Here is a 19,944-nt window from a genome sequence, read left to right on the forward strand (position 1 = left end):
ATTTGACTGGGAGGATGAGGAGTCAGGACACACCTCGTGTCTGAGCGTCACGTCACATGTGCTCTTTGTGTGTGTGTGTGACCTGTGTGTGTGTTTCAGGCTGTGTGTGTGTTTCTCAGATGACCTGTGTGTGTGTTTCAGGCTGTGTGAAGGTGACGGAGCAGTGTCTTCCTCTGTTGCGTCGCTGTACTTCGCTGCAGACGGTGGACCTGCGCTCCTGCAGTCTCCTCGCTCCAGACGTCTGTCAGCTGCACTGCTTCCCCTCGGCCCCAGACAGACTCCTGCTCAAGAACAGCTAGACCCCTGCCACCATCAACACTACCACAACACAGAGTCAGAGGAAAGAACATTGTACATCAGAGACTCTTTGCTGTTTTTTTGTTCTCTTTTTATTTCTGGATCAACCGTTTGTGAATGGAGACATCAATTCCACATAGATATTCCCTACCAGTAATGAGTGTGTGTACAGATTAGTAGTTGACTGTAAATGACCCCTGACCCCAGCTCAGCTCTGTGCCTGCTGGGAACACTGACTCTATCTCAAACACAGTCATGTCAGTCAGGAGAGTTTGGGACCATTGAGAGTTGTTCTGCATTATGACTGTATGATGTCATTCCCCGTCAGCACATTTAACCCCAGGTCCCTATCAATCTCCAACATTTCACATTAGATTTGAGTCCTCTCTGACTGTCACGAGGTTCGGACTTCGGAGGAAAAGTGCTTGAAAATCTTTCTGGTCCTAAAATCAGGCTTGACTTTGATTTTGGGGTGAGGTGTCCCAGACGTGTTTTGCGTGCTCCTTGAGACTCGCTGACCGTGGAGGATCAGTTTTCGGAGGTGTGAACAGTGTTTAGGGTTGGGTGATGCCCTTCTCTTCACCGTCCTCTGTCCTTGCCCTCTTCATTGCTACGCTTCACGCTAGGCTTGAGAAGCTGCTCTGAGTCTGGCTGTAGATTCCTGCAGGGCTGGGAAGGTTTCACAGAGCTACGCTAACGCTAGTCACATATCACTTGGATTGGTTTGCTGTCGTTCGGTCAGATCGTTAAAGCTGCTCACCTTTAAACCCAGCATGGTCCGAGCTCAGATATGGAGAAAAGTCTCTCGGTTAGAAAAATGCTTTGTGGCCAATTAATTGAAAAGGTATTAGAGAATGAAAGAGGTGGTCTTTAAATCCATATTCGGTGTTCTCACTCAAAAGACTACCCACACATACTCTGCACACGCATTCTTCCATCTGAGCCGCTTCTCACCTGCCCTTCTGGTTCTCGGAGCAGGAAGGGTCTCGTGGGAAGCCCCTCACATGTTCTGGACTGATGTCACCATCATCAGTTGCATCTTCTCTGTTGAACTAATGAACGAGCCCTTACCAGGGAACCTCCAAAACAATCTTTCAGCTGCTTCCTCCCAGAATACGATGCATGTCGACACCTTTCACTGACTGTATTCCTTGCACACTTTTATTCAGTATTGGGTCCAATACTTGGCAGTTTAAAGTGTTTGATGGCAGTACACAAACGGCGTCCCCTAAAAATGACCATGACAATGTAGATGCTACGTTTTCTGTTGTTGTTGTTCAGTGCAGTTTGCATTTTAAAGACATTCTTGCACATTGGGATATACCTGTGTGCGGTTTATAGTTACATATCGAACAGAGTTGGTGATCATCAGTTGGCAGTTTTTCTGGATTTGGCATGAAGAAATCAAGTTGGAGAACTTGACGTCAATACGGTTCATCTTCCATCCGACCATGTTTTTTGCAGGTTCATAGCCCACCAAACTGAATTGCCATGTATGAACCAAACATTCACCCTGTTGAATGCACAGGGCTGAAACCATGTTATTGTAATATCTTGCCAAAATTTCCTGTTTTGGGTGTTCATATATAAATATATATATTTCTTCCTTTGCATTGATCCATGTGATAGAATATGTGAAACAATAGGGAAAAAGAAAAACAAGGCAGCTACTGTACTGTAAGAGTGACTACTGTAAAATGTCTTATTAAATAAAGACAATGGGGGTTGTTTTTATGTACTTTGATTTTCTTTCTTCAATGTGCTTCAAACACTACTGAAATACTTGAGTGTCCTGCCAACCGAAAGAAACAAACCATTTAAATGTCATTTTCAGGGCTCAACAATGTGAGGATTTCACTTGCATTCTGGAGAGAAAACTACTGTTGCAGAAGCAGTGAGTAAATTGGGCACACCATGTTGAACTTAATTTATACCATCTGAATAAAAGCTCCCTAATGCCAATCATGTGTAGAGTTTGAATATGAACAAGTAATACACACCAGTAAAGGTAGAGCAGTAGTCAAGACCAGGACTAGTCAAGACCGAGTCCAAATGAGAGAAAGAAGGATCCTGTTCAAGACCACATACTTAACTACTGATAATGTATGTGATGTGAGAGACAGCATATCTCCTATTCTAAGAAAAATAATTGTACGTTATTATTGGTAATGATGATCTAAAAGCATGTGCAAAGTAACAACCCTGTAGGACGGGGTCTCCAAACTAGATCCTGGATGGCAATGTCCTGAAAAGTTTAGCTCCAACTGGCCTTAACACTGGTTTCTAGTGTGTCTCGTAACAGTGGCGAAGCCAGGATGTTTTTCTAGGGGTGGCCAGGGAAGGGCCAGCAACCAGTCTGGAGTGGCACAGATATCTTCATTATTTTATATAAAAAATGTGTTTGACTATAATGTAGGCATAATGGGCTATTTTAGTGCCTAAAACACAACTGAGTACAATTAATTTCTACTTAACTGAATTGAGATTGCAATTTATGACTTAGATCAAGTAACACTGGGTGAATATGACAATTTTTTTATTATTCCTCACCTCCAGGTATTTTAAAAAAGGGGCTCACTTTAACTTTATTGCTCATTCAGCTTCTCAAAACTCGTGAATGCTTGTTCTCCAACATTAATCATGGATGAGGCGTGCAATGATTAAAAAATGTGAAAGAGGCCAGAAATCAACATAACAGTAGAATTTGTTTTTATGCATTTAAATGGTTTAATTTTTTGCATATTTTATAGTATAAGTGCACTGTACTATAAAATTAAATTACTAATAAAAAAATACAAATCAACTTACGTCTGATATTGTGACCTTGAATTGCAGGATAGGCTATATTTTATTTGAACATGCATTTGAGATACGTGGTTTGCTGCTTATACACACACAGTTTGCAGCTTTAATCGCCTTTTCTGTGATTTCATGACTTAGCTGTAGACATCTTCATGACTAAAAGACTTTAAACAGCCCTTTAATCACAGAGCAAATAAATGAGTCAAAGCTTGTTCTTGTGATATAGTTACTGAAATCTAGGCTGTCACACTATATTTCACACACTGGTTGGCCAAAAATATAACATTAGCTCTATTGAACATGCACATCTGCAAATAAACACCCTCAGTCTTCAGTCCGGAAAATAGCTTTTCATATTTCATAGCAGTCGATTCTGTTCCCCTCTGGAATTCCTGTTTCCCCTCGGGTTGCAAGGTCTGTGTAATAAACCCAACCAAATAGTTTATCAAACATTGCCCCAAAGTAGCCTAAATTGTGCCGCATGCAAATACACCAAACACACCTGGATGTAAGGAAAGCAAAAAGAGACAAATCTCTTGCTACACTGCAGCATAGTAAAATGATTCTCACTCTCCAGTTAATGTTCTGTTATTATTTTTCTTCATCTTGCAGTTCCTTTGTTTTTGTCTTATGTCCGAGTTTTTGCAGTTGAATTTTTCCATTGCATATGTATTCCCCAAGTTTAAGTCGCTTTGGATAAAAGTGTCTAAAAATAAATAAATAAATAAGCGTTTTCATCATATTCAAACTTAAAACCAGCAGGCTTTTATTTTGGCGGGTTGCCGGCAAGTAAGTCTAAGCGCTTCAGGATTTAGCGCTGCTGATTAAAGAGCGTCAGTGGATGAATGTCACAATTTTGCATTTTGGTTTGAAAACGGCATGGCATAGCCTAGATTTATGCTTTCAAGTTGAAAATAAAACTTATATAATTATATCAACCATGTCAGAACATATTTATATAATGCATTTTTTATTTTGGTCGCACATGCGGACCTGCGGACAACTTATGTGCACCCCTGCCCATAGACCTCCATTATATGCATCACAGACAAGAACGGTTTGACCTAAAAATATCAAAATTGAAACTACAGCGGAAACAAAGACACCTACATCTTGAATGCCATTAAGGTGAGCTAAAACATACCAAAATGTAATTTCAAAGTGAACTATCCCTTTAAGGCTAGAAGGGATATGTTTGGCTCTACTGGGCATGCGCACATAAATACAGCAAAATGTTTGTCATACTGTACGAGGGCTTGTCGAGCGCTGTCGGAAACAATCAACTACTCCAGCATACATTAACCATAATGCATACACAGAGTTTGTAAGTATGACGTGAATTTTAGGATTACAATATTGCGTGGAGCTGTTAGTAGTTTCTATGGCCTTATCTGTGTTCTGTGTAAAAATAAAATAGGTAATGTAATAATTAGGGTTGTGCCTGAAGCTAAATACCTTATTCAGAATGGCTCGGATAAGGGCATCAAAAACGAATAACGAACAAGGAATAATTCTGCCTGAATACTTGGCTGAAGCTGACACAGTCCTGTGTGTGCTAGATAACAGCTGAGCCAGGGGATGAGCGCAATTTTACACACAGATCTCTAAAGTAACGCAATAGAGTGTGAAATGAATGTAAACTTTATGAAAGAAGAGACCCCAAATCAAACACTGCATTGTTGTCGCCTCTCCGTGCATCTCTCAGAAATCAGAGCTTTGCAAGAGTAAATTCAGCAATAATTATACATCATAAATGTTCTATTATTTATATATATTGAAAACGCAATGATTTAAACATTAGGCTACGATATGAAACGAATGAATGGAATAAGCACAGCGCACTCACCAAACAGCCCTGTTTGCACGCCTAAATCTCTCAAAAACCAAACCAGTTCTCTCTCAAGAGTAGGCTAATAATCAGCTTAGATACGGATACATTTTCTACTTGTCCTACATGTTTGCATCTTTATCTATTGCTGGTTTGTGCGGAACAAACACATCTGTTTAGTGAAGTTCATTAACATTTCTGCGTAATGAGAATGTGTGCATTGAATTGATTCAGTCGTGTTCAGATGATCACTAAACGTTTGTCATGACATCTCTCTGCTTGCATGATAAATATTATTTTAGAAATTAATAATTATTTTAGTTTAACACAACATACTTGTTCAGTGATAACTATGAAAAAAAGATAAAAAGTCATAACGGTCTTATCAAGTAACTGTACAACATTGTATCTGTATGCAGATACAACGTTTTATTTGTTACAGATACAATTACTGGCTGTTACATGACAATTTAAATTGTTGCATAAGGCTATAAATTTATAAGCATTTATTGTAAAAAAAATAATAATAATGATTTAATGTGTTTTCATTTACAATAGCATGAACCACGAGTAGCCGAGTAACTCAAACTAGTAGAAATCAGTAGTCTTGCAACCCCTGTAGCCTACTGTACAACATTAATTAGTATTTCATCATTGTAAAGGGTTAGTTTAAGGCTATCTGGGTGTAGACGTGGATAAAACACAATGTAAGAAGTAGAAAATTTAATTAGAAACATCTAAACTTTTCAGAAAGCATCAAGTCCACTGCTGGTCAAGCACATCCTTTCCCGGAACAATACTGAAAGCTAAGGCAAGATGGAGAAACAGCTGATCATAGCAGTACAAGGATAGCCATTTTTTAAATGAATCTATTAGCAGAGCTACTGCAAGTGTTGTTTAGTGCTGGAAGTCCATTTATCCTTTGCTGAAACTTCTGCGTCTTCATGGAGAGCAGGTCATGGTTGCCTAGCAACAGCATAATTGTGAATAAAAACAGAATGCAATGATGTGGAAGTTTCAAATTTCAATATTCAGAATACAAAGATTCAGTCCCAGTTTATGATAGAAGTGAAGTCTTGAATTGTTTTAATGAACACTTCATATCATCTGGTTCCTTGTTTGATACTGCAGGAACTTCCTTGATGAATCCTTGCACAGAATCCCCAATGTTTTCCTGGAGACCCTTTTAAATTTGCAACTTTTACTGTCCTTGAAGTGCTCTAAAAACATTGCATCACCAGACCAAATTTTATAGCAGTGCCACTTTCAATTCTTTTTAATCTTTCAATCAAAACCAAAGAAATTCCATCAGTTTGGAAATCAGCTTTTGTTCTACCTTTATTAAAAGGAGGTGATCCAGCAGTTCTGTCTAATTATAGGCCAATATCAAATTTATGTGTTTTATCGAAAATTCTGGAATCTCTTGTTTGTGATCAGCTGAAAGCGTTCCTGTATTCAAATGACATCCTGTCTAAATTTCAATCAGGCTTCAGAAAAAATCACAGTACTATCACCGCTACTATGAAGGTGATAAATGATATTATTGTGGCATTTGATGAGAAACAGTTCTGTGCTTCACTTTTTTAGATCTTTCAAAAGCTTTTGACACTGTCGACCACGCTGTTATAAAGAACAGATTAATTTGCTCAGGATTGTCAGAGCATGCAGTTGCATGGTTCTCAAATTATCTGAATAACAGGACTCATTGCATTAAATATGAGGGACTCTGTTCTGATTTTATTGTTGTCCATAAGGGGGTGCCACAGGGCTCAGTTTTGGGGCCCCTCCTATTTATCTTGAATATCAATGATTTGGGTCAAAATGTTTCTGATGCTAATATGCATTTTTATGCTGATGATACAGTCATTTACTGCTATGGATCATCCCTTGCTCAGGCCATTGAAACCCTGCAGAAAGCTTTTGTTGCTGTCCAGCATTCACTTCTTCAGTTAAAACTAGTACTTAATGCTGACAAAACTAAGCTAATGTTGTTTCAGACTGTTCCAGTACTGTCTACTCTTGAAGGGAATATCATAGAGGTGGTTCATGAATATAAATACCTTGGTGTCTTGATTGATAACTCCCTCAATCTTAAACCACACATAGAACAACTTGTAAAGAAATTAAAACTTAAACTGGGGTTTTTCTTCCGTAATAAATTGTGTTTTTCTTTTGAAGTAAAAAAGCGCCTTGTCACTGCAACTTTTTTATCTGTGCTAGATTATGGTGATCTTTTTTATATGAATCCTTCTTCTTCATGTCTTCAAATGGTGGACATGGTTTATCATGCTTCTTTGAGGTTCATTACTAACTGTAGAGCCATGACGCATCACTGTGAATTGTATTCACGAGTGGGATGGACCTCTTTGGCCACTAGGAGGCAGGGACATTGGTACACTTTTATTTTCAAAGCTATTCTTGGATTACTGCCTCCATACATTTGTACTTTAATCACACAGAGAAGTGTTGACTTAATCCCTGCAAATGATCAGCTGTTGCTCTCTGTTCCATTTGCCCGCACTGAGTTGGGGAAGAAAGCCTTTGTCCACTCGGCTCCTTTTGCTTGGAATATGCTGCAGAAGGACTGGAAACTGACTGAGCTCTTGTCCTTAAACACTTTTAAAACTAAGCTGAAAGCAATGGAGACTGCCTCAATAATGTGCAATTGTTTTTCATAACCTGTGTTATTTTAATGTTACTTTGTATGTTTATAAATGTGTAAATGTTGTTGCCTCTTGGCCAGGCTTCTAGTTGCTCAACTGTCTTAGGTCTTCTTTGTCACATCTTTCTCTTTATGATGCTCCAAATGTTTTCTATGGGTGAAAGATCTGGACTGCAGGCTGGTCATTTCAGACCCGGATCCTTCTTCTACACAGCCATGATGTTGTAATTGATGCAGTATGTGGTCTGTCATTGTCATGTTGGAAAATGCAAGGTCTTCCCTGAAAGAGACAACGTCTGGATGGGAGCATATGTTGTTCTAGAACTTGGATACACCTTTCAGCATTGATGGTGCCTTTCCAGATGAGTAAGCTGCCCATGCCACACACACTCATGCAACACTCATACAACATGAAGTATTCCTGAGCCCATGCTGTGATTTCCATTACAGTATCATTCCTGTATGTGATGCAGTGCTGTCTAAGGGCTGAAGATTATGGGCATCCAGTATGGGTTTGACCCTTGACCCTTAAACACAGAGATTGTTCCAGATTCTCAGAATTTTTGGACGATATTATGCACTGTAGATGACAATAACTTTAACCTCTTCTCGAAGCAACTCCTTTCTGATACTGCTCCACTAGTTTTCACCGCAGCATTGGGGGAATTGGTGATCCTCTGCCCATCTTGACTTCTGAGAGACACTGTCACTCTGAGAGGCTCTTTTTATTCCCAATCATGTTGCCAATTGACCTAATAAATAGCAAATTGGTCCTCCAGCTGTTCCTAATATGTACATTTAACTTTTCTGGCCTCTTATTGCTACCTTTCCCAACTTTTTAGGAATGTGTAGCTCCCATGAAATCCAAAATGAGCCAATATTTGTCATGAAATTTGAAAATGTCTCACTTTCACCATTATCTATTACGTTATCTATATTCTATTGTGAATAAAAAAAAAGTTTATGAAATTTGTAAATTATTCCATTCCTTTTTTACTTACAATTTGTATAGTGTCCCAACTTTTTTGGAATCGGTTTGTAATCGATTGTTGAACTTTCTTCTTTTTTTCTTTTTTCTTTTTTCTTTTTGCAAAATTGCTATTTAATATGCAATTTTTTAAAGCTCTTTATGTTATGTATTAGTCAACAAAGACAAGCAATAAATTATTATTAGATATATTTAACATACCTGAGCAGTATGTCTGCTCCATCACGACAATGGAGGTCATGCCCGAACTGTTTGTCTGCCCGAACTGTATATCTACCCTGAGCAATCTGTCTGTCCTGCCTTGACCATGGGGATCGTTCCCCTATCTCTGGCACATCAAACACCATCTCTGAATCCCTGGACTGCTCAAAATTTCCACCCAGCCTCCCTCCCCTACCACCTCTTCATCATTTCTCACCACCACCTCCACTGTCCCCTGTCAGCGCCTCGGCTCACCCTCAGCCCCACCATCTCTGATGTGGGTTCCCCACGAGACTGTCAGTCTCCTGGCTCCCTCCTCTCTGCCGTGACCTGTCAGTCCACCAGCCCTGCTGGGCTCCCTCGTCCCTATGGCTCCGCCTTGGTCAGTCAACTTGGTCATCACCTCAGGACTCCACTCCACCGACTGCACCGTGCCAATCCGTCCCACCGACTCCATTATGCTCCTCCCTCCATTAGCTCCGCTTTGGCCCTCCAGAACTTCCCCATCTCCCTGGCTCATCATCTCTCCATCTCCTTCTAGTAGAATTATTGAGCCATGGTTTAAACTGAAGTTTAAATATTTTTTAGTTTTAAAAGGGGCAACTGAGTCCAGAAAATTATTCTAGAGGGTATTGAACTGAAAAAGTTGCTCATCCACAGACAAATCCAAAAAGGAAGACATGAAAGGACAAGGACAGGGAATTCCACTCCCTGACTGTGGGTGTCGCTGTTGGACAGTGTTTTCTCTACTTCCTGTTGGCCTTCTGTAGCTAATCCTAGCTCCATTTAGCTGTTTTTATTTTTATTTTTTTCTCTAGAATCTTTATCTTACTATCACTCTCTGTTTTTTTAAAGTGATAAAATATAACTTAATTCACACCATATTTATGATATTGTCTATCAATCTTATCAGATTAATTTTGATGGTTCAGTTTTATCTTATATCCGTGAGTGCAGTACACCTGCAAAGCGTTAGCACTCTTTAGCTTGTCATTAGCGTTTTCATTCGAACCTATCACTGTTTTCTTTTTTCCTCTCCTCTCTCTCGCTCCAGTTTTTCAAACGTTCATCCAACAACCGCAGTAAAAATATTTCATCAAGCACGGTGAGTAATGGCTTCTCCTGCTATTGTTATTTGCACGTCTAGCCACATGTACAGTTTATCTATCTCTGTTGCTGATGAGGGATTCACATGTGATAAATGCAGGGAAATAGTTAGGCTGACAGAGAAGATTTCAGAATTAGAGACACGCATCCAAACTTTAATTGAGGACAGTAAGAATGTTAGGGCTCTAGATACGGCTTTGGATGCGTCTAGCTTGTTTGTCTTATGTCAAATGTTGCATAATATTAGATGACCAAGATGGTGGTGCGTAAATATTGCGGGTCTTAGTGTCTCTCCAGTTTTTGCAATTTTGCAGTATTTTTCCAGCTCATGTCGGGCCTGTTCGTACTGAAAAGCTTTGCCTTAACGAGTGATGAGTGGGGCGGGGCCGAGAGCTGTGGGAACTGAGCGAGGCTGGTGGAGTGATTGGAAATCAGCTGCACCTGCGACATTCACTGGTCTCGAGTCCCACAGAGGAGATTGGAAGGATATAAAATGGGGACGACGACAGTGAAGGACGAGAGAGGACCAAGCCTGGATTTATTTTGTGTTGTGATTTTGTTTGTTTTGTGTTTATTTTAATTATTAAAGTCATTTTGATTGTCTGCCGGTTCCCGCCTCCTTCTTCCCCCGAAAGAACATCGTTACAGACGTATTGACTATCATTGATACAAAGTGTTGGCATTTGTATTTTTGCTCTCTCTCCCTTTCTCTATCTACATGTGTTTCTGCTTAATAGGCTACTGATGATCAGCTGCACTTATCTACCTGAGTGCGTTGTCCTGATTGGTGCCTGTTTGCTGGTCTCTAGTATAAAATAGCAGAGAGAGCATGGAGGAAGGAGAGAGACATCACAGTGTTTGAAGTTGTCCCACTCTCCAGGCCCACGAGCACTTATTGTGCTCTTTGTTGGGGGTTGTTACAATGCTTGAGTTGATGATTTGCTTTATAATCAGTTAAGCTTATGGGTAAGGTAGAATGGAGGATACCCATATGTCTTCTCCTGTTTAAAGGTTAGTTAGGGAGTGAGGGAAGTTATATGCATTTTGTTTATTTCTTTTAATGTATAACTAATTTTGTATTTTCCCCTCTTTAGTTTAGTGTGGTTGGTTGTGGTTATCTGGGCCTGCAGAGCTGGAAATCCTCAGTCTCTCCATTATTATTGTTAGTCATTCCCATTTACCCCTAGATTAAAGGGGTGGATGTAACAGTGTGCACTTTTCCTACAGTTTTATCACCAGTCCTTGGCTCATCCCTGAGATCTTCAGAACACCCGAGGCTATGCACTCTACCTGGCCGGGCGAAAGTGCTCACAGGCGGCGTTGAGGTAGTAAATAAAGGCAGGGGCATTGCAGAGGGCTAAGAGCTAAGCTAAAGCTAACACCACTCCGGCTCTCTTTACCCAGTATTTTACTCGCTAATGTGTGGTCATTGTTGTGGTCGAGTTACGACTTCGCATCAACCACAGTAAGAGACTTTTGGATTGCAATGTCATTGTTTTCACAGAAACATGGCTACACAGCAATGTACCAAATAATGCTATTAAGCTATCCGTACACTATACACTCTGGGCAGATAGGACAGCAGATGACTCCAGCAAGACCAGAGGCATAGGATAGTGTATTTATGTAAACAAAGCTTGGTGTACGAACTCTGTAATTGTTGGGAGACACTGCTCAGCTAACCTAGAGGTTCTCATGGTTAAGTGTAGACCTTTTTATCTGCTGCAGGAGTTCACTTCGACTATTATAACTCCAGTCTATATTCCACCGGATGCTAATGCCAAGCTTGCTTTGAACGAACTACATGAGGCCATTAGTAAACAACAGACTGCTCACCCTAAGGCTGCTTTTATTGTCACAGGTGATTTTAATCACTCCAACTTAAATACAGTTCTCCCCAAATTCCATCAACATATTTCCTGCCACACTAGAGGGGACAAAATTTTGGATCATGTTCACACAAACATTGATGATCCCCCCACCCCCACCTCGGACAGTCTGATCGCCTTTCTTTGTATCTCACCCCTAAGTATTCAACCCTCATCAACCGTGTGAAACCACCAGTGAGGACCATCAAAATGTGGCCAACGGGAGCAGACTCTTTACTTCAAGACAGGTTTCAGTACACAGACTGGAAGTATGTTTGCTTCTCAGGCTGCCTGTGTCTTTCCCACAGACATTGATATCTATACCTCCTCTGTACTGGATTACATCAACACCATCATTGACAGTGTTACAACAGAAAAAGAGATCACAACTTACCTTAATCAGAAGCCATGGATGAGCTAGAAGGTATGATTCCTGCTGAAAGCCTGCAACACTGCCATCAGATCAGATGACGCTCAGGCCTACAGCAAATCCAGGGCTAACCTGAGGAGGGGCATCAAGATGGCCAAGTGCTGCTACAAGCTAAAGGTAGAGGAACACTTTTCCAACTTTGGCAGGGCATCCAGGTCAGGGGCAGGGCATCCAGGTCATCAGTGACTACAAGACAAGCAACTATACTTTAACAGTCACAGAAACCTCCTTCCTTATCGAGTTAAATGACTTTTATACTCGCTTCAAAGGTGACAACTAAAATCAACTCTTAGCAGACCACCAATCCACATCCATTGTGCCAGTGCCAAAACACTCCTCGCAATGTGCCTTAATGACTACCACCCCATATATAAACAGTATATGATAATATACTAGCTAGATAATGAGAAAAAAACAAAAACAAAAAACAACAAGAGAATATTGTGCCAGGGGAGGCGTAGTTCATCAAGGTCTGCGATGGGAGAGAGAGTGAGGAGACGAGCAGTGGTAAGTGGGTCAAGTGAAAAACGATTAACACCTGTATCTCATTGCAGTGATTGGCGAGGTAAGGCTGAGAGCCGGTGAGGATAGAGAGAGCTGAGGACTCATGGGACCGTGAAGCCAGGAAGACTAAAAGGACTGTGAATTGCACAGCAGTGAATTTAGTTAATTAAGTTTATGCACGTGTGGCACAATTTTTATGTTGTTGACTAATAAATTCTCAAGAGCCTCAGAACGCCAACCCCGATCTCTTTCCTTCTCACCCTACTTAACCTGAAACTATTACACTGGTGCCGAAACCCATGAGGGAAGGAGAACGACACCGCCATGCAAACTCTGTCAGGACCATCGGGATTGCAATTTGCAGAGATCATCACATCGCTCACAGGCCTGCATCAGGAACACCATCAAGCCCTGCTGGACTTGCAGTTGGACCATGAATATCGGTTCCAAGCGATGATGCAAGTCCAGCAGGAGGACCACGAGCTGTACCGGAGCTTGCTGGACTGGGAGGTTTGGACAAGGTCGGCTTCCGCCAGTTCCAGCCCCGCCGCTCACATGCCTCTCACGAAGATGGGGCCAGAAGGGTTTCTTGACCTGTTTGAGAGGACGGCAGGTGGCCATCAGACAGCTGGCCGGTGCGAGTAATCCCGCTACTGTCGGGGGAAGCCCAGAAGGCTGCCCAACAACTGCCTGTCCCAAATCTCCTGGTGTATGCAGACTTAAAATGAGCAATTCTCCAAAGGGTCGGCCTCAGCCCCAAACAACACCATCAGTGCTTCTGGTCATTGGAATTGAAGGAAGCGGGCCGACCCTTTGTCTTGGCACAGCAGCTCCGGGACTCGTGCTACAAATGGCTGTTGGCCGGAGGAAGCGAAGCCGAAACCATCATCAACAAGGTGGATGGCGTCACTGGATCTGGTCATCCAACTGGTGGAGGATCTGCTGTTGGCGTGCTCTGGGGTCGGCTAACCCCTTCCATCTATCTTTGTCTCTCTCTCTCTTCCCCTGTCTCTCTCTCCTTCCCTTCCCTGAAACCTATTCCATCTCCTAGGAGTCAATTCGCGGGAGCACTGAGGGCCCCCCCTCACTGGAGGATGGGGACTGAGCCAGTAGCCGGGTCACGAGGCCCTGCCAGGGGAATGGGGTCGCCTCACCAGGAGGGACTCGACTAACCTCATACTGCCTCACCATGCCAATTCCCTGACCCACTTCCTGCCACTAGGGCGGTGGGGAGGCCTGGGCCAGCCTGCTGGCGTTGCGGGGATCCAGGTCATTTCGTGGATCGGTGCCCAGTCTTGGAGGTGGGGACGTTGGTCCGGATTCCGGACGATCCACAGGTTGCCCCCGATCAAGCCAGGTTGTACCAAATACCCTTGAGTATTAAGGGGGGTACCTATTGGGCATTGGTGGATTCAGGGGCTCAAGGGTAGTATCCCAGCAGCTAGCGTATTTTTTCAGTTGTTCTCAATGGGAGCGCTGCGTTTTTTAAAACGCCATGAGGGTGCCGAGCACTGAGCGTCTTATTCGCACTGAGCGCTGAGCATTGGCCTTTTTTCTCTCGGAGTGGTGTTTTCTCTCGCGTTGAAGAATGTTCAACTTTGGATAAAACGATGTGCTCATCACTGTCACTTTCTAGTCAGCTGACCAATCAGAGTGCAGGAGGGGCGGGCCAAATTCCACACCAATCAACTGTCACAACTGTTATTTGTTACATCGACGTGTCAACAGGCGCAACAACGAGAAAATGGAATATAAATTAATATTGCTGGTTTCTGAGCATCCAGAGCATTTAAGTCAGAAAAAAATGATTTACCAAATCAGATACAAGTAACAGTTTAGCGGTTATTCTGTATCATAGCAACCAATGCGTCTCAACCACTGATCTATAATATAGATATCATATATAGATCAGAGCTCTCAACAGAAAAATTGCTCTCAGGCGTTCACAGGTGGGCGTTTTCAGCAGAGCGCCTGGTGTTTTCAGCTGCCTAAAAACGCTTTGGTGGACACAGGGCCTAACTGCTCAAAAACAGTGTTAATTTAATTTAGGGCATTATTACTGATGAACATGTTCATCAGGTGAAGGCTTTTTCTGTGTCAACGACGACAAAGCAGGGTTGCTACCTCACAAATTGTGCGTGAGACACACATGCATTGATTATTACACCGAAGACAAACATGCAGATCGACCGTTTTTGTTATGAATTGTATCCTATTTTCTGTTATTATGTAAAGCCTAATACAATTAGTGTAGTATTTAAGGTTAAATGAAGAAAAGGGTTTTAAATTCAATGCAAAGAGGCATATTAATGCAAGGAAATACTGAATTTAACCCAAGAATGGTCATCAGCATCGTAATCATATCAAATTTGTTCAATTTTTTACCCTCTTGTAGAAACACTATTGTGACAAAACATATATTTAATGTAGTCTATCATTCACCACTATAGAAGTTTTCCCAACAATGACAACTTCCGCTAGAAAATATGAAAGGGTTATGGGTCCCACTTTATATTAGGTGGCCTTAACTACTATGTACTTACATAAAAAAATAAGTACAATGTACAATTACAATTGTGTAAAGTACAATTGTGTTCATATTGTATTGTAAAACACTTTTGCTGCTATTGAGGTGGGATGGGGTAAGGTTAGGGAGAGGGTTGGAGGTATGGGTAAGTTTAAGGGTGGGTTAAGGTGTAAAGTATGGGTCAATAGTGTAATTATAAATGTAATTACAGAAATTAAATACAGATGTAATTACATGTCGTTTTTTTTAAAATATAAGTACAATGTAAAAACATGTATGTACACAATAAGTAGATTGTACTAAATTATTAATTAAAATGTAAGTACATAGTAGTTAAGGCCACTTAACATAAAGTGGGTCCGGGTTATGTAACTACATTCAAGATAAACTATTTTTTTTTATTAAATAAAATGCATACATGCACTGTTCAAAGTATATAGATTTTTATTTAACTTTACAAATAGTAAATGCTCAGCTGCAAAAACATGTTCTGAAACACACAAAGTAAATTAAATTCACAAGTAAAATAAATTAAATGATATTATTATATGAAATAAATAAATACAAATATATATTATTCGTTTTTTTGGTTGTTGTTGTTTTTTTTTGGGTGGGGGACGACCCTTCAAGAGCTTTGACACAATTCGAACACTGGTTGTAACCAGACCTCCATCCATCAAAGCCTGATACAATCTGGGGCATTGGATACGGGCCACATGGTTAAAGTGAGGTGTGTGCATGGGGATATAGTGAAATACCCCGTAAAGGGCATAGCCATCAAATTTAGCGGACAAAAGCATTATGTGGAGGTTGCCGTTAGTCCGCGCCTCTGGCATTCGCTTGTCTTGGGAACAAATTGACCAGCTTTTAAACAGTTATTAATGTTTAACAGTGGATGCCTCTGGGAAGAAGAGACGGCAGGAAGGGGGGGGGGGCGAGCGCTTGGTGAGGCTAAACCTTTCCAGTCACAATGACTTTTACAAGATAAGACCCTCAAACATGCATTCGAGCAGGGATGTTCAATCTATGGGCAGGTCATCCACCCTGACCGCGTGCTCTCTCCTTATTTTGCCATTATTAAGGACTGGTTGTATCGAGTGACCCACAACGCTCAAACAAAGGAAGATACAACCCAATTGTTAGTACCTCTGAGCCGTGGGGAAATACGTTTACATACGGCGCATTGTAATCCAATGGCAGGGCATTTAGGAATGACAGCAACATTAAATCGTCTAATGACAACATTCTTTTGCATAGACTTGAACACTTTGTTGGCATTAATGGAAGTGCATTAGCATGGTTTAAATCATACTTATATGACTGCCATCAGTTCGTAGCAGTGAATGAAGATGTATCATATCGATCACAAGTGTAGTATGGAATACCTCAAGGCTCAGTTCTAGGGCCGCTACTCTTCACGCTTTATATGTTACCCTTGGGAGATATCATCAGGAAACATGGTGTTAGCTTTCACTGTTATGCTGATGATACTCAGCTCTATATTTCTTCGCAGCCCGGTGAAACACACCAGTTTGAAAAACTAATGGAATGCATAGTCGAAATAAAAAACTGGATGACGAGTAATTTCTTCCTGCTAAATTCTGAAAAAAAACCCAGAGGTGTTAATTATAGGATCTAAAAACTTTGCATGCAATAACCTTGAACACTGTTTAAGACTTGATGGCTGCTCTGTCAATTCGTCGTCATCAGTTAGGAACCTAGGTATGCTATTTGATTGCAATCTTTCCTCAGAAAGCCATGTTTCTAGCATTTGTAAAACGGCATTTTCCGGCTTATGCTCTCAATGTCAAATGCAGGAATGTTAATCCATGCATTTATGGTTAGATTATTGTAATGCTTTATTGGGAGGTTGTTCTGCATGCTTAGTAAACAAACTAAAGCTAGTCCAAAATGCAGCAGCAAGAGTTCTTACTAGAACCAGGAAGAATGACCATATTAGCCCGGTCCTGTCAACGCTGCACTGGCTCCCTTTCGTATTAATTGTAAAATATTGCTTATTACTTATAAAGCCCTGAATGGTTTAGCACCTCAGTATTTGAATGAGCTCCTTTTACATTACAATCCTCTACGTCCGCTACATTCTCAAAACTCAGGCAATTTGATAATTAGAATATCAAAATCAACTGCGGGCTGCAGATCCTTTTCCTATTTGGCTCCTAAACTCTGGAATAACCTACCTAACATTGTTCGGGAGGCAGACACACTCTTGCAGTTTAAATCTAGATTAAAGACCCATCTCTTTAACCTGGCTTATACATAACATACTAATATGCTTTTAATATCCAAATTCGTTAAAGGATTTTTAGGCTGCATTAATAAGGTAAACTGGAACCGGAAACACTTCCCATAACACCCGATGTACTTGCTACATCATTAGAAGAATGGCATCTACACTAATATTTGTCTGTTTCTCTCTTATTCGGAGGTCACCGTAGCCACCAGATCCAGTCTGTGTCCAGATCAGAGGGTCACTGCAGTCACCCGGATCCAGTACGTATCCAGACCAGATGGTGGATCAGCACCTAGAAAGGACCTCTACTGCCCTGAAAGACAGCGGAGACCAGGACAACTAGAGCCCAGATACAGATCCCCTGTAAAGACCTTGTCTCAGAGGAGCACCAGGACAAGACCACAGGAAACAGATGATTCTTCTGCACAATCTGACTTTGCTGCAGCCTGGAATTGAACTACTGGTTTCGTCTGGTCAGAGGAGAACTGACCCCAACTGAGCCTGGTTTCTCCCAAGGTTTTTTTCTCCATTCTGTCACCGATGGAGTTTCGGTTCCTTGCCGCTGTCGCCTCTGGCTTGCTTAGTTGGGGTCACTTCATCTACACCGATATCATTGACTTGATTGCAAGTAAAAATAAACACTATTTAACTGAATAGAGATGACATCACTGAATTCAATGATGAACTGCTTTTAACTGACATTTTGCATTATTGACACACTGTTTTCCTAATGAATGTTGTTCAGTTGCTTTGACACAATGTATTTTGTTTAAAGCGCTATATAAATAAAGGTGACTTGACTTTACTTAATGACACAATTTTTTTGGGCCGGGCATTCACGAGAACGTGTGCAGATGGTGTGCATTGTGTCGGGAATGTCAGTTGGTGAACCCACCGACCACCCCAAAACGCCTTTGCGCCTATTTCCTGTAGTGTAGGTTCCCTTTTAAAGGGGGGGTGAAATGCTATTTCATGCATACTGAGTTTTTTACACTGTTAAAGAGTTGGATTCCCATGCTAAACATGGACAAAGTTTCAAAAATTAAGTTGTACGTTTGAAGGAGTATTTCTGTTCCAAAAATACTCCTTCCGGTTTGTCACAAGTTTGGGAAAGTTTTTTTCGAGTATGGCTCTGTGTGACGTTAGATGGAGCGGAATTTCCTTATATGGGTCCTGAGGCACTTCTGCCGGAAGAGCGCGCTCCAGTATAGCAGAGTACTGAGAGCACAACAGACTTCACTGATCAGAGCGAGAGCGTCGCCAAATGTCACAAAAGAAGTGTGTTTTTGGTTGCCAGGGCAAGACAACCCTGCACAGATTACCAAAAGAGAAACAGCATTAAGGGACCAGTGGATGGAGTTTATTTTTACAGAGCATCAACGGAGTTGTGCAAGTGTTTGTGTTTGTTCCCTGCATTTCGAAGATGCTTGTTTTACAAACAAGGCCCAGTTTGACGCCGGATTTGCACATCGTTTATTTCTTAAGGATAATGCAGTCCCAACGAAAAAGGGTCACGATCGTGTAAGACTAGAGCTGGACTGTCTGGACTGAGGGACGACTTCTCCCTAAGAAAACAAAGGACTTTCCTGATAACTAACATTTGAATACCCTCCATCATAAGTAACGGTGCCGTCGAAGACGCACTACACCTAGTAGTTCACACGTCACCAACACACTCCCTCCACTCCACAGTTTCACTCAGAATTGCCAATAGTATAATATTCTGCATTAATGCAAGTTATATTTACAGTCATGTTTGGTGTCATTTTAATTATCTCAGGGCGACTGGTACAATGGTCTCAACCTTAAAAAAGTAGATTAAAAGATAATACAGATTCTAAGGGTTAAGAGATATTTTGATTACTGTATTGGGAGTGCCCTTTTCCAGGGTCTTCCATGTAAATTACCCTCTGTTCCCATTGAGGTGTAAACTACACTGGTCTGGGACCTGACCTAATCAAATTGCAATTGTTAGTTTCTGTCTTCATCTCGGGGGATGTTTGTCTTGGTCTGATGTATTTAAGGGATTGCAGCAAAAGGATCAGGGCGATTTCTGTAGCCAGAAAGCCCGTAGTGTGTTGTGTCTCTTCACTTCATACTATGTATTTTCTAAGGTCAGGTATGCATATTTTACTTTTAGATTCATCTTTGAGAATTTGATGTTTTGTATTGATATGATTTGATGTGTTTCAATTGGATATGTAATTGGCAAAATACATATCTACCTGACTGTAAATAAATTGTTACATTTTGATTCTATTCTGTCTTACTCTGTAATTATTGACTAGTAGATTACGTTGTATCCTTGTTAGCAACATGAGCACCCGAATGAACGAGATAAAAATAGAGTTAACTAGAATAATCAAATGTCAGAAGAATATTAATTAAAAAGGCATACAACCAATTTGCATTTCAACCTAAATTCAAGGTCATAAATGGAGTCAGATTAAATAAATAATGGAGTCAGATTTGAGTTTAA

General features: G+C 41.1%; 1 protein-coding gene across 2 annotated transcripts in view; it reads left to right on the forward strand.

The window, feature by feature from the left end:
- Positions 1 to 2,259, forward strand: part of LOC113068430 (F-box/LRR-repeat protein 19-like) — a 19,133-nt gene extending 16,874 nt beyond the window's left edge. For both annotated transcript variants that reach the window (XM_026241217.1, XM_026241216.1), the window contains exon 11: positions 142 to 2,259. In XM_026241217.1, the coding sequence (XP_026097002.1) occupies positions 142 to 299 (158 nt within the window). In that variant the 3' untranslated portion in view covers positions 300 to 2,259. The remainder of the gene's footprint in view (positions 1 to 141) is intronic.
- The last annotated feature ends 17,685 nt before the right edge of the window (positions 2,260 to 19,944 follow it).

Source organism: Carassius auratus, linkage group LG44F (assembly GCF_003368295.1).
Source record: "Carassius auratus strain Wakin linkage group LG44F, ASM336829v1, whole genome shotgun sequence".
Classification (NCBI taxonomy): Eukaryota; Metazoa; Chordata; class Actinopteri; order Cypriniformes; family Cyprinidae; genus Carassius; species Carassius auratus.